This window comes from Gorilla gorilla, chromosome 15, assembly GCF_029281585.2.
Source record: "Gorilla gorilla gorilla isolate KB3781 chromosome 15, NHGRI_mGorGor1-v2.1_pri, whole genome shotgun sequence".
NCBI classification, from domain to species: domain Eukaryota; kingdom Metazoa; phylum Chordata; class Mammalia; order Primates; family Hominidae; genus Gorilla; species Gorilla gorilla.
In genome coordinates, this window is record NC_073239.2 from 69,586,141 (window position 1) to 69,602,411 (window position 16,271).

Genomic DNA, 16,271 nt, shown 5'->3' on the forward strand with positions numbered 1-16,271 from the left:
CACTTTAAAATCAATTTATTCAACAAACATTTATTAAACATTCATATGCCAAAAACTATGCTATGGAGATGCAAAAAATAAAAAGGTTCCTTTTCCTGCCCTTAAGGAGCTCACATTCTAGTAAAAACTTTTGAAAAATAAAACAATACAGTATGATTTAAGTGACATACAATAGAGGTAGGTTGTAATTACAGTGGTGACACGAAAGTGGAAGTTAGATGACTCTCCTTGAGTGGAGCAAAGGAGGTTTCACAGAGGAAATGCTTATGTCAGGCCTGCAAGATGCATAGGAATTTTCCAAGTGGGGAAGGATGACTAGCGCACTTGATGCAAAGAGTACAGCATTTACCAAGGTGGGAGGCCTGGCCAAATGTGGCTTCTGAAGAAGTGTAAGTCGTTTCACCAGAACATTCGGTGGAGGAAACACATCAGAAGACCTTGTACACCAAACAGAGGAGTTTGGCTTTCTCCTGAAAGTTCCTGAAGTCACTGAAGGGTATTAGGGAGTAACACTGTCAGAGTGCTTCTAGAAAGCCTGCTGTGGTAACATTGAGCAACAGAGAGGAGACCAGCTAGGTATAGGAGGCAGGTTGGTACTGTAGGTATTTATTAATAATAGCAATGAAGATGAAAGAGTGATGTATCAGAGAGGTGGAGATAAAATCAGTAAAACTTAGACACTAAATGATAGGGGAAGGTGGAGGAGAGGAATGAGCCTAGAAAACTTAGAATATAATGGTTCTAAAATTAACCAAAGTAAGGGACACAGGCATTAGAGTAGGTTTTGCAGAGAATGAATGTTTTAAGACACACACAGGTGTCTCTGGGACAACCAAGAAAAGTGCAACAGGCAGATGGATTGAGGAGTCTGACTAAAGATAAGGATTTAGGAACTGCTGAATTAAAATTACCCAAGCGTGAGAAGTGGTGTTGTGATTAAGAGAGAAAAAAAAATGGAGGTCTGAGGAATAACATTTAAGGAATAAATGAAGAGGCCAAAAGGCGGGGGGGGGGGGGCGTTCAGGAGTGAGCAAAATGTAAGAAGTCAAGGGAATAAATCTTTAAAGTAGGGGTTGTCAAAAATGTCAAATACAGAAAAAAAGTCAAGTACTAACTTATGAATTAAACTGTGGATTTAGAATTAAGATTTTAGACTTTACAGGAAGGGACTGTTAACCAGAGAGCCAAATGGCAGATTTTAGTTAAGGAGCCAGTAGAAGGTGACAAAGTAGAGGTAAGAATATTCCTTCAAAAAGATTGGCGGTTAAAAAAAAAAGAGGCCAGGCGTGGGCTCACGCCTGTAATCCCAGCACTTTGGGAGGTCGAGGTGGGCAGATCACGAGGTCAGGAGATCGAGACCATCCTGGCTAACACGGTGAAACACTGCCTCTACTAAAAATACAAAAAAAAAAAAAAAAAAATTTAGCCGGGCGTGGTGGCGGGCACCTGTAGTCCCAGCTACTCAGGGGGCTGAGGCAGAAGAATGGCGTGAACCCGGAAGGCAGAGCTTGCAGTGAGCCAAGATCACGCCACTGCACTCCAACCTGGGCGACACAGCAAGACTCCATCTCCAAAAAATAAAAATAAAAAAAAGGAAGGGAAGCATAAGATGAGAGAGAGGGACACACACAAAATGGCCATTTGAACCCACACTGTATTTATATTTTATATAGAGTGATCACTTCATAGTCTTTCGAGTCCCCAAGAGGATTGACTTAATTAATGGTTTAATGTCTTTCCTTTCCTGCCTTAGAGAAAAAGGAAGTGACAGAGGAAAATAGGACAAATTATTAAACTTAGTTCTGTGATTATTCATTTAAAATATACTGAATACATACACATACATTCATCCAACAAATATTTATTGGATACCAAGTATGTGCTTGGCACTGTACCAGGCCTTAGGGACACAGAAGAAAAAAGTATACAGCAGTGTAAACTGACATTTCTTAACCACTATATAAATAAACCCCACTTTACTAATAATGTGACATTTCAACATGTTATACCTGATAAGACATATGTAAAGAGGGCACGATTTTGAGGTATATAGCTTCTTTTTCTCTACAATTACCATGTGATATAAATTCCTAAACCCCTTCAAATAGCTTAATAAATGAAGAGCTTCCACTAATGAAAACCTCCCAAAATTACAGTTCAGTTTTAGGGAGACAAAGGAAATGAACTTCGGGTATAAAAAACAAAAATGAAACTGGGTATGGTGGCAGACACCTGTATTCCCAGCTACTTGGGAGGCTGAGGTGGGAAGATCACTTCAGCCCAGTCGTTCAAGTTCCAGCTTGGGCAACACAGCAAAACCTTGTCTCTAAAAAAAATTTTAATACAATAAATAGCCTACCCTATTACTATACACATCAAGCATAAAATGGGCAACAAAACTCAAAAAGAACTTTAGATTGGAACTTGAAAGTATTATTTATTCTAAGGCTTACAGTATTATAGTTCCAGAATTGTGGGAGTTTTTTTTCTGAGAAAATCATTTTTAGCAATTATTCAGTATTACACACTGAAGTATTTAGGGTTTAAGGGGCATGATGCCTATAACTGACTTTCAAATGATTGAGGAAAAATTTGTGTGTGTGTGTGTGTGTGTACAGAGAAAGCATGAAAGATAAAGCACATATGAACAATTAGTGAATCTGGGTAAGAGAGCTCTTTGTACTATTTTTGAAACTTTTCTGTAAATTGGAAATTATATAAAAATAAAAAGTGTTCCCCAAATTTTATTTAGTATTAGTGAAAGTATTATGAGAATAAATATATAATCTATTCAACTTTTCACAATGTTTAGAAATCCCCTGTGCCTTTGAGTTGTTATTGTACGTTTCTACACACAAAAACAACCCAATCAAAATAGCAATATACTTCTAAAAGTGATTTGTTTCATACCAATGTATTTTAGGATTGCCAGATAAAATACAAGACTCCCAGTTAAATTTGAATTTCAAACAAATAATTTTTTAGTATAAGTATTTTCCAAATATTCCATGTAACATATTAAAAAACTAATTGTTTATCTGAAATTCAAATCTAACTGGGCAATCTTTATTTTTATTTGCTAAATCCAGCAACCCTAAATGTACTGAAAAATTCTACATTGGTAATTATGGGTCATTTATGAGGCCTCCTTAGCATTTTCCTATTAAATGCTTGTCACATTTACCATAGTTTTATTTATATTACATATTATTACACAAAACGCTTGTTTGAGAGACTTGGAACATTCACTTTTATCATATATGAATTTGATAATCCTCCTTTTATTCAATATTAAACTTTAAAATTTGTACCACATTATTAAAGTATTACTTTTACTCACAGTAGTATTATACATAGACTTAACACAATTTTTAAAAATGTGTTTACTTAAAACAATATAATTCTCCTTTACAAAAGCAACTTTATATAAAATGTTTGGCTTAAGACTGTCATTGCTATTATGCCTTTGAATGAAATTCCACTCTTTGGCCTCCATTGTCCAGAAACAGGCACATATCAGCTTGTTTTCTTTAATGAATATTCTGTAACAAGTTCCTGAAGTTTTCTAATTCTTTCACACTTGTAGAAATTCTGTAACCAAAAAATATTTCACTCAGAAACCATCTTAGATAAATTTTATCTGTAAAAGTTATTCACTTTGCATTTTAAAACATTTTTAAAGTAATTTATTTCAATAAATTTAAGGTGCATAAACCATTTAATGTATTTTAATATATTTTAGTTCTTAATTCGACAAGGTAAAACTAAGATATTAATGTCTAGAAATTAGTTATTTTAAAAGTATTTAAATACATATGCCAGGTGCAGTGATTCACTCCTGTAATCCCAGTATTTTTTGAGGCCAAGACGGGAGAACTACTTGAGGCCAGGAATTTGAAAACAGCCTGGACAACACAGGGAGACCTGGTCTCTACAAAAAAAAATTAAAAATTGCCAGGCATGGATGTGTGTGTCATGTAGTCGTAGCTACTTGGAAACCCGAGGTAGGAGAACTGCTTGAGCCCAGAAGTTCAAGGTTACAGTGAGCTGTGATCATGCCACTGCACTCCAGCCTGGGCAACATAGCCAGATCCTATCTCTAAAAAATCAAATTCTTTTAAATAAATAAAATAGCCAGGTGCAGTAGCTCATGTCTGTAATCCCAGCGCTTTGGGAGGCCAAGGTGAGCAGACACCTGAGTCCAGGAGTTTGAGACCAGCAAGGGCAATGTGGCAAAACCTTCTCTCTACGAAAAACAAGAAAATTAGCCAGGCATGGTGGCGTGTGCCTGTATCCCAGCTACTCAGGAGACTAAGGTGGGAGAATCTATTGAGCCTGGGAGGCAGAGGTTTCCGTAAGCTGAGATCACGTCGGTCAATCAATCAAATACATAAGTATGAGATACATAAATATTAAAATACTTCTATATTTTAAGCATTCATAAGTATACTCCCTTACTTCATATTAAAGTATATAGTATTTGGTATAAAATATGTAAGTATACAAATAATACAATATTTAGGTATAAGTATTCATAAAAGTATTCGTATGCTTAATATTAAAGTACGTAAGTATAAAGTATATAAACACAGAAATATAACTTTTTAAATGCATAAGTATATGAATACTTAAAATACACCATATTTAGTAAATGTAGAAATAATCAATGCTATTGGCCTATAAAGAGTAAGAGTATGACTACACTGTTTTCACTAATTTTTGTAAAGTAAATTTTGTTCCTTATTTTAAGCGCACTTAGCTCTGCTCTCGATCATGAAAAAAACAGAATAATCAATGAAATATTAACCATCTAGCCCTTGGATGCTAGAGACACAATTTTGAAGGTCAATTATTTCAAACCCAAAATTGTAATATTTTTTAAATGAGGAAATGTAGTCCTTTAAAAAATGTTAATTTTTATAAATCTCAGCATTTCTTGCATGATAGGCAGAAGGAAATGCATCTGTACTTAAATATTTCAATGTAAGTTCCTTATTTCATTATTTTCTTTAATCATTTTGATAGGAAATAATTATTTTAAGAAGAATTATTAACCTTTTTATATAATGGTGAGTTCACAAAGAGATTTACATGTACACCTATGTTAAACAACTATCTACCACTATCACAAAAATAATTGGATAGGAAAAAAACTGCTTTTAAGCAATTTTTAATGTACAAATTTGATAAGATGAATATTAAAATTCAATAAGTAATTATGATTTTATACACACATATACACATTTTTTTTTTTTTTTGAGATGATGTCTTGCTCTGTCGCCCTGGCTGGAGTGCAGTGGTATGATCTCGGCTCACTGCAACCTCTGCCTCCCGGGTTCAAGCGATTCTTCTGCCTCAGCCTCCTGAGTAGCTGGGACCACAGGCATGCTCCACCATGCCTGGCTAATTTTTGGTAATTTTAGTAGAGTTGGCCAGGCTGGTCTCGAACTCCTGGCCTCAAGTGATCCACCCACCTTGGCTTCCCAAAGTGCTAGGATTACGGGCATGAGCCACCGTGCCCGGCCCTAATTATGATTATAAAAGTCAATAGATGAAAATAAAGACGATCATGTACTAATTGTATATGTCTACATACTTGAGGTATTTCATAATATCCCATAATTCTGTAATGAAATGATTTCTTCAAAAAAAATATTCCTGGCTGGGCACAGTGGCTCACACCTGTAATCCAGCACTTCGGGAGGTGGAGCCGGGCAGATCACCTGAGGTCAGGAGTTCAAGACCAGCTTGGCCAACATGGTGAAACCGTGTTTCTACTAAAAATACACACACACACACACACACACGCACACACACACATAAATTAGCCAGGCGTGGTGTCACGCACCTGTAATCCCAGCTACTTGGGAGGCTAAGTTGGGAGAATCACTTGAACCCAAAAGATGGAGGTCGCAGTGAGCCGAGATCACGCCACTGCACTCCAGCCTGGGCTACAGACCAAAACTCCGTCTCAAAAATAAATAAACAAATAAAATAAAAAGGATATTCCTTACCCAGTTTTTTCTGAGGATATATGTTGCTTTAGACTTACTTGGCTACCAGAAGCATTTCAGTACATTCAAACTAACCTTCCAAATGCGTTGAATAATGATACTATTTCTTGTCTGGTTAGATGGAATTCATAACTAGGTCCACTTTCTGGCATATTTGCTATCAATTTCTCAGAAAATAAGATCTTCAGAGCAGTGCCCAAACCCTGAGTCTGTAATAGAAATAAGAAAAAAAGAAAAATTAGAAAATTATTCATGCAAAGGGTAAATGAGAAATAGGAATGACTAAATTTGCTTACCTGAAGCTTTCCCCACAGACGACATTTAAAACAACCAACACAATCCATAATTCTTGAAATATTTCTAAAATGCAGTCGAAAGTCCTCCTGAAAACAATTTAACAAGATTTTATTAAGACGTAATATACAGTCAATTAGTAAGTATTTTCTGAGCAGGTTCTATGTGCCTAACACTGTGCAAGGTACTATGGGGTACCAAAAATGAGAACAGCACTAATATTCATTGATTCTACATATCAGATCCTTACACATACAATCTCATTTAATCTTTACCACAAATCCAAAGGTAGATATTATTATAATCTACACCTAATGAATGTAAAAAACAAGATTCAGAGTGTTTAGGTAACTTGCCTAAATTCCCACATCTAGTAAACAAAAAACTTAGAAACCAGGCCTGTCTGACTCCAAAGCTAAACTATCTGCAAAAATATACAAAATAACTTTGTCAAGGTGTCCATTGTAGGTGATTAACTATATGTCAATAGGTGGAGAAAGGAGGGTGGGACAGGGTTAGAGAGCATCATTTACCAGAAGGAATGGAGGGAGGGAATGAGAGAAGAAGGCAGGAATGGAAAGGAAAAAGAAAAATCCTTTGGTTTCTTTTTCTTTTTTTTTTTTTTTGAGAGGGAGTATCACCCTGTCACCCAAGCTGGAGTGCAGTGGGGGAATCTCGCTCACTGCAAGCTCCGCCTCCCGGGTTCACACCATTCTCCTGCCTCAGCCTCCTGAGTAGCTGGGACTACAGGCACCTGCCACCACGCCTGGCTAATTTTTTTTTTTTTTTTTTTTTTTAGTAGAGGCAGGGTTTCACCATGTTAGCCAGGATGGTCTCGATCTCCTGACCTCGTGATCTGCCCGCCTCGACCTCCCAAAGTGCTGGGATTACAGGTGTGAGCCACTGAGCCCAGCCCTTTGGTTTCATAATAGTTCAACCACAGCCCTTCTTTCTGGTATGAATAAGGTAAAACAATCAGGTCTTCCTTTGTTAATATTAACATTACTATTACTATTAACATGCAAAAATATATAAAATATAGTGAATGCCACATACCCACTACCAAGTTTTAGAAAAATTTGTCACAAGTACAATCGAAGCCCCTCATGTTATCTCTCGAGTCCCATATCCCACCCTCTACTACTATATTGAATTTGGCATTGTTCCCTTTTTGTTTTTATGCTTTTAATACATATGTATATATCCATGAACCCTAGAATATTATATCATTTATAATAGGGCGACATGCATCCAGCTAATCTAAACATAGTATATGTCCTTAAGGAATATGGAAAAAAGAAGGGAAGCCAAGAACACATCCTTCTTTTCCTTCAATGGAAATTACCAACTGATCCTCCAAGAGACTCCTGTACTGGACTAAGAGGGGAATCTCAAGCTTACAGTATTCTTAGCAGGAAATTTGACATACATCTCAGATAGAACATCCATTATACAAATTGGCCTATAATTTAGGGAGCACACAGTATTTCTCTTTTTCTAATGTGATAAACCACACACTAGGCTCAACCAGATGAAGGCAGGACCACAAATCTAAAATAGGAATAAATCAATGATTGGAACCCACTATTCAAAGGAAACCTCAATTTGCTCTGGAGACAGACTTTCCCAACATGCTTTATTCAGTTTGTGACTTTCAAACAGCTGTAACATGAAAAAAGTTTTAATAGGATCTAAGATGTAATATCTTTATTAATTAAGACAAAGCCCAAATTGTTCATTGTTACCATATCTTAATAATATTCTCTATCTTGGTTTCAGTACCTGTACAGTAGGAGGTACTATTTTTTTTTATTTTTATGACCACATGACATCCAAGCAACAGGTACTAATTTTAAACCTACTTAAAAAAAAACTAACCAGTAATATTACTCTACAAAGATTCTGTCATCTGATTTTAGGTTGCCTTTAAACTACAGCATTGACCAAAACTTAAAGAAAAATCACACTTTTAACAATAATAACAGAGTAAGAAATTTACCCTAAAGAACATCTTCCCATCCTATGAGCTGTTGACTTCCAGAAGACTTAATGGTTATTATGAGGATCTACAGAATCCACAGAGACAAGACTGTATACCACAGAATAAATAGCTCACATGTATATGCACTATAAATTTCCAAATGGATAGAATGTTATGATCAATAAAACACAACTTTTACTTTAAAAGTAAATGCCTGGTGGCTTTTTGGCAATCATATTTTCAAAATCAACAGATACTAAAAATACTCTGTCATGAGAAGAGGCCTTGAAAGTTCCTGAGTATAAGAGACTCTCATACTTCTGAGAGTTGGAAGCCTCTGTTCTAAAAGACTGTGCTTGCTTTTGTAGACGCTAATTTCAATGTTTGATTCTACGTTAATTCAAATACTTGAATGTGACAGCTCTTGAGTAAGTCTTTGTATGACATGTACAGAGAGCAGGCATGGCTGCTTACAATAGCCAAATAAACATTGTAAAATTAAAACCAAGCACGTCAAATAGCATGCATCTTCTGCTTAAGTGAACTTAATATGCTAGGACCAAACTAATAGGCTAGAAATTTACTAGATCAAATTAGTAAAAATTAGTAAGGATTTCACAGGAGAAAATCCTTGTGACTTAACAAATAACAATTATGTACAATAACCTGAGTATATCCCCTAATTATCTCAGGTTAGAAAAATGTATGGTCTTTAAAATAACCAGTACCTAAATCACTTACAGATTTTCCTTGTTTAGACATACAGTTTTAGGTCATCACTTTAAATTACAGCCAGTCAATAGAATGATCAAGCATGCTGTGATTTATATTCAGTGAAACCAACTGACCAATTCTTGCCCAAATTCTCAAATACTTTACAAGTCTTCAAATGAGATCGTATTCTATTTGAATTGAATGCTAAATAATTCTCCTTCATACAAGTCCTCTATTTCTAACCATACATTGATAGGGTACTAAGGAAACAAGATGAGATTTTTTAAATTAATTTGTAAATATGACTGTTTAAATCGATGTTTACCAGAAACTGCTTTTTAAAAAAGTAAATCTTTGATAGTAGCATGTTTTGTTTTTTACATCTTTCCTGTAAAAGATTCAGAAAAATTCTCTCTTACATCAAAAGACTGTCTACCTAAACTTCATAGGACATTAAAGGTGAGGGTTTCCAAGTTTTGATCAAATTAAAACATTGTGAGAAATCTTTCTAATCTGCACGATTTAAAAAGAGCTGATGCCAGAACACTTTCCAATAAAGCAGCAAGTAAACTAAAAAAAAAAACGAACATATTGAAAATAGTAGGAAAAAAAGAAGTCTTATTACAGCATCTTCCCCCTCACTTTCTAGTTCCTGGAAGCTGTTTAGGCAGATTATATAAGCACTGAGGTATGTATTTGTAGCAAGAATGCTTCAAGTAGGAGGTAGATGGGAAGTCAAGAATAAGTATTATCTAACAGCAAAAAAACTGAGTGCATAAAATCAGGTTCTTTCATTACAGAAAGAAAGAATGAAAAGCAGAGGAAGATTTTTGTAAATATTTTGATGAAATCAGGCTGGGTATGGTGGTGGCTCACACCTGTACTCCCAGCACTTTTCGGAGGCCAAGACAGGCGGATTGCTTGAGGCCAAGAGTTCAAAACCAGCCTGGGCAACATAGTGAGACCCCAACTCAACAAAAAAATTTTAAAAGTTAGCAGGGCATAGTGGTGCCAGCCTGTAGTCCTAGCTACTCAGGAGGCTGAGGTGGGAAGATGGCTTGAACCCAGGAGTTCCAGGCTGCAGTGAGCTATGATTATGCCTCTGCACTTCAACTCTGGTGATAAAATAAGACCTTATCTCTTAAAAAAACAAATATATATATACAATATGTATGAAATCGGACATATTTGTATAGAAATCTACCTATACATATCTACCATATCTAGTATCTATCTATATCTAGTATCTTTATTAAGACAAAGCCCAAATTATTGTTAATTGTTACCATATCTTAACAATATTCTCTATCTTGTGTTTCAGTACCTGTTCAGTAAGAGGTACTAACTTTATTTTTTACTATTTTTCTATGACCAGATGACATCCAAGCAAGAGGTACTAATTTTAAACCTACTTAAAAAAAAAAACTACTTAATAATATTACTCTACAAAGATTCTGTGATATATATATATGATTTCATATGTACATATATATAATTTCATGTGTGTGTGTATATATATATATGTATATATAAAATCAGATCAAACCCAGTAGTATGGAGGTCCACCTGCCTTTACTTACCAGTGGAACTTTGTAAGAGAGAAGAGAAATATAATTTTACTTGACCCCCTCTGGAAATCCCTTGAGGGTGGAAGCTCTCTTTCCTTTTAATGACAAAAAATCGTGCTGTGCACATAATAAGTGTGTAATCTTCCTGGTAATGTTTGATATTTATAGTATTATGAGGCAAATACATACTCAGAGATGGTCTTGCCTGAGGTCAGACCCTATTAAGAGGCAAGGCAATGACCAGACCGCATTCTGTGGGGTATGGAATCTGTTCTTTCCCCAGCTGCACACTGGTATTCATAACTGTCTTTAATTCCCAGTGAATAAGATGAATGGCAGGGGGTGCAATGGCTCACGCCTGTAATCCCAGCACTTTGGAAGGCTGAGGTGGGAGGACCACTTGAGCCCAGGAGTTCGAGACCAGCCTGGGCAACATAGCAAAACCCTGTCTCTACTAAAAAAAAAAAAAAAAAAGTTAGACAGGCATGGTGGTATGTGCCTGTGGTCCCAGCTACTCAAGCTACTCAGAAAGCTGAGGCGGGAGGATCGCTTGAGCACAGAATTTCAAGGTAGCAATAAGCCGTGATTGTATCACTGCACTCCAGCCTGGGTGACAGAGTGAGATCCCTTCTCAATAATAATAAAAAAAGATGAATGACAAAACATCACACTGTGCCTTCTCCCACTAATGAAGATCTTTTAATTAAACAATATCATCTTCAGAATTCTCTCCAGCAAAAGATAGATTAATAACGCTACTCATGCTTTGGATCCATTTCCTTTATTACCTCTATTTATTATATGAGATCATCAATGTGAAAGGCATCTAGACAGTGTACAGCAATATACAGATATCAGTGTTACTTTGAATATAATGCAAAATAGACTTTAAGAGGCACCTGCCTTTGGACTTGATTTTTTTGAGGAAAAGAAAGATTATGACTCTGATTTTTTCTTAATTTCAAGATGTACATCAAGATATACTGTTAAGTATATATACATGTGTTTATGTTTTAATTGACAAAAATTGTATATGTTTATGGATACAATGTGATGTTTTAATGTATATTTACAATATGAAGTGATTAAATCAGGCTAATTAACAAATCCATCACCTCACATACTTAACCATTTTTTGTATAGTGGAAACCTTAAAATCTACACTTTCGGCAATTTTGCAATATACAATGCATTATTACCATAGTTACCATTCTGTGCAGTAGATCACTAAATCTTATTCTCCCTAACTGAAACTTTGTACCCATGGATCAACATCTGCTTTTTCCCCATCCACTCCCCACCCCCAGCCTGTGGTAACCATCATTCTACTCTCTACTTTTTTTTTTTTTTTTTTTTAATTAAAGACAGGGTTTCATACGATGTTGCCCAAGCTGGTCTTGAACTCCAGGGCTCAAGCAATCCTCCCACCTCAGCCTCCCAAAGTGCTGGGATTACGGGCCTGAGCCACTGCACCTGGCCTGCTCTCTACTTCTATAAGTACTATATATGGGTTTATATTCATATCTGCATAAGTGTTAATCAGTTTGTATCTAACAGTTAAGTATAAAATAATTACCTTTAGTTTGTGTGCTTCTTTTTTATCCCCAGCAAAAAATGAATTCTCATCAAAATGCAAAGGAAATGACCTGCATTTTAAAACAGAGAATATTCATTTTCATGTGTTATAAATATTAAAAGTCCTGCTAATACAACATTTTACTGGTCGTGATAAATAAAGAGGAGAAAACATAGTAAAACCAACACTCCGATGCCCCAAAACAAATTCTTATCCTCAAACCTCAAATCTTGATTCTAACTGCATAATACAGAAATTTGACCCCAAATCCAATTTGTTCAAATAAACATGAAAATAATACATTATCAAATACTAAAAGAATGGCTCTTAAAACTAAAAATGTGTGCCTCTCAGTACCCAAATCAAAATAAAAACAAAAGCAAAATTCAATCTGAAAAGACCTACAAGCAAAATTAACTTTTAATTATGTTCTAAATAGTTTTCCTTTCTCTAAATGAATATTAAAAATTTCAGGCAGAGCACAGTGGCCTGTACCTGTAATCCCAGCACTTTGGGAGGCCAAGGTGGGTGGATCAATCACTTAAGCCCAGGAGTTCGAGACCAGCCTGGACAACATGGCGAAACCCCATCTCTACAAAAAATACAAAAATTAGCCCGGTGTGGTGGTTTGCACATATAGTCCCAGCTTCTTGGGCTGAGATGGGAGGACTGCTTGAGCCCAGGAGATCAAGGCTGCAGTGAGCCATGACCGTGCCACTGCACTCCAGCCTGGGCAACAGAGGGAGAGCCTGTCTCAAAAAAAAAAAAAAATTATCTTGTACATTAATTGTCACTCTTCTATTAATATAAAGTTTAATATATAATTTACTTGATTTCATGAAGTATTTCCAGAAGTAGCATTTTGTTTTCCTCATCCTGAATTTTATTTCCAGTAAAGAGTTGAAAATCTGGGCGCTCAAAGAATGGTAACACTTTGGATAAAGCCCTTAGTTCTATTAAGTAGAGAAAATACAAGTTCTTAAGCCTTCTTGGACCTTCTCCTTCAGTCAAAATTCCATCAAATCGCTGTTGAAATTCTGTAATGTTGTGTCCCCATTTCTTTTCTAACCAGGTCTCTAAGAAGGAAGAAGAATTAAATATTAAAAACTGAATTTGACAATTTTTACTTTAATTATATTAGGTTATTCATGCCTATAGAAGTTAATTTCATTTTGCATTTTAAGTTATATAATAACAACCAAGAAAATGGTTTTTCACAATTTAGCCTTTAATAGTTTTATATTAGTATTTTATTTTCTAGAACCCATCCTTAAAACAAATTCAATGTTTTACTGAGAAAGCAAGTCTTATTAATAATAAAAATCATTCTTAATTTTTGCAGGTGCATAGTATCTGCTTATATTGATGCCATATATGGCATCTTTTGATACAGGCATATAATTTATGTATTTATCATATCAGGGCAAATGAAATTTCTATCAACTCTACACTTTTAGTTACTTTAAAATGTACAATTAAGTTGCTATTGATTATAGGGTCATTTTTATGGGTATAATAAAAATTATAAATATAAATAAAATCCTGAGCCTTAAAATTCTGAGTTCTGCTTAAACATTTAAAAAAATTTGTTATGTATTTTTCTTTGAACATGTGGTCTCTCTGCCTGCAAACATACAGAATTTTAGTTCTGATTTACATAGAGTTAGCTATGCACATATATTACTCTAAAAATAGACCTTAGGTGCAAGAAAATTATAGAGTAAGTGTGTTTGGGTGAGTATGAGTTTATACCTGTTTTCAGAAGAATAGAGCAATATTGGAACAAAACAAATATCTTAATAAGGTGATAAATTTACTAGAAAACTGAAAACCTCAAAAATGCTGAAAGCAAATCTATACTCTGCTTTTTATTAAATTCATTACTGTAAAATCTTCTGACTTATGATTCAGAATCTCCCCATGAACATTTTCTGTTTTTCTTTGCCTGGTTCTCATGCTAGACTTATAATTTTCTTGTCTCTTATAATTTTTTTCTTTTATAGTTTATGAGGTATTATGTGAGCTGGTCATGACTAATAAGAATGATTTTTATAAACTTTAGTAGTGCACACAAAACAATTTTTAGATGTATTTCCAAAATTGTGTATTATATTTTATTTAATTAGGACATTCCATTTGTTCTTTTAATTGAAGAATTCTACATAAGCCTGTATTTTTTTTTTACTTATTTTATTCTCATTATAATTGACATAAGTAAATTTATATATTTATTGAGCCAATTTGTTCAGGTAAGAACTAGGGATGCTTCAGAAGTCATGAGGATGTTTTTTATATATAAATGTAGCAAACAAACACACAGTACTTGCTGGGTAACGGATGCTCCATGATAAGCCATAAATATTCCTGCTACAGTTAGTTTGTAAGTTCAAGTCAGAGAAGGAAAATATCAATAGTGAAGAAATAAGATTGATTCTTCATGTGGAGATAACATTTTTCCATGCTGCAAAGCTAAATCTTGCTGAATTTTAAGAGAAATTCTGTTTATTTCCTAGTTATCTTTAGTTTTGTTTGTCCTATTATGTGTCTTCTAACTGTGTATTCATCACAGCCCTTCTCCTTCTTTTTCTATGTGATGGCTACAGTTTTCTCACTGTTGTCTTCATGCCATGTCATTTTACATGGTACTTTGTAGGTTTTGATGAGAAAGTTGGTATTTATTTAATGCACTCAAAAATTGGTTTTAACTAGAGAGTTTGCTTATCAATATAACTTTCAAATCAGTTAAGATAAAAGGCAAACCTGTCCACAGGTGAGAGGATTAAATAACTTAGCATTGTTTTTCTCTGTTTGTAAAACGAAAATCTTATTAAATTCTTACACAGGCCAGGCCTGGTGGCTCACACCTGTAATCCCAGCACTTTGGGAGGCCGAGGCAGGTGGATCACGAGGTCAGGAGTTTGAGACCAGCCTGACCAATATGGTGAAACCCCGTCTCTACTAAAAATACAAAAATCAGCCGGGCGTGGTGGCACATGCCTGTAATCCCAGTTACTCAGGAGGCTGAGGCAGGAGAATTGCTTGAATCCTGGAGGCAGATGTTGCAGTGAGCCAAGATTGCACCACTGCACTCCAGCCTGGGCGACAGAGCAAGACTCTGTCTCAAAAAAAAAAAAAATTCTTACACAAAGTGTGACACGTATCTAATTTGCTAGAAAATATGTCATAGAAATTAAAGTATTAGGAGAGTTAATGGTAAGTGAATAATTTTAAATTTAATGTCCTATGATACACTTACAGCACAACATGTTTCCATGTAGAATCTTTTATTTTTAAGTGTGAATGTTAAAGGCTGCAAAATAATAAAATGATCTCTGTGGATTTGAAATCTGGAATAATATTTCTTTTCCATATTGATATTATAACTCAGAGGAATTCCTCACTCTTATTTTATGTGATTTTTTTTTTTAGTGGGTGAAGGTGTCTACAGCTTATATTCTTAGTCACCTAACTGTAGTCAACTTCTTGGTCATTTTCTCTGGAAAAATTCTGAAGATCATGGCAACTTTTAGATTAAACCATTTTCTGGGTTTTTTTAATGCAAACTTGTTTATTGTGTTCACAAAGTGGCCAGTCATAAGACCATAAGCAACGCCTGCCCTTTCATACCATTACCATCTGTAATCAATAAATGTGTATTTATTTTGTAAAACATAATGTTTGGAAGTATATATACATTGTTAAATGCTTAATTCTAGGTAATTACGCCACATAGTTAACATTTCTGTGGCAAGAGCAAGTGACATTGTCAGCATTTTTCAAAACTACAAATACATTATTTTGATCTACAGTCACTACGCTGTACAAAAATATCTCTTGAACTTATTCTATTAACTATAATTACGTATTTTTTGATCAACATCTTTTCAAACCCTCCTGTCTCCTAAATACCTTGGTGTCTGGTGGCCACCACTTTACTCTCTACTTCAATAAGATTAAGTTTTTTAGAATCCCTTTGTAAGTGAAATCATGAAATAATAATCTTTGTGCCTGGCTCATTTTGACAAATATAATGTCCTCCAAGTTCATTCATGTGATGGAAAATAATAAAATTTCCTTTTTTAAAGATGAAAAAAATAATAGTCAAACTTCTGAATATAAACATA

General features: G+C 34.9%; 1 protein-coding gene across 2 annotated transcripts in view; it reads right to left on the bottom strand.

Annotated features, from left to right (window-relative positions):
- Positions 1 to 10: 10 nt before the first annotated feature.
- Positions 11 to 16,271, bottom strand: part of ERO1A (endoplasmic reticulum oxidoreductase 1 alpha) — a 56,224-nt gene continuing 39,963 nt past the window's right edge. For both annotated transcript variants that reach the window (XM_055361395.2, XM_019010203.4), the window contains 5 exons: positions 12,977 to 13,223; positions 12,148 to 12,217; positions 6,311 to 6,397; positions 6,090 to 6,223; positions 11 to 3,591 (listed from right to left, as the gene is read on the bottom strand). In XM_055361395.2, coding sequence (XP_055217370.1) covers positions 3,531 to 3,591; positions 6,090 to 6,223; positions 6,311 to 6,397; positions 12,148 to 12,217; positions 12,977 to 13,223 — 599 coding nt within the window. In that variant the 3' untranslated portion in view covers positions 11 to 3,530. The remainder of the gene's footprint in view (positions 3,592 to 6,089; positions 6,224 to 6,310; positions 6,398 to 12,147; positions 12,218 to 12,976; positions 13,224 to 16,271) is intronic.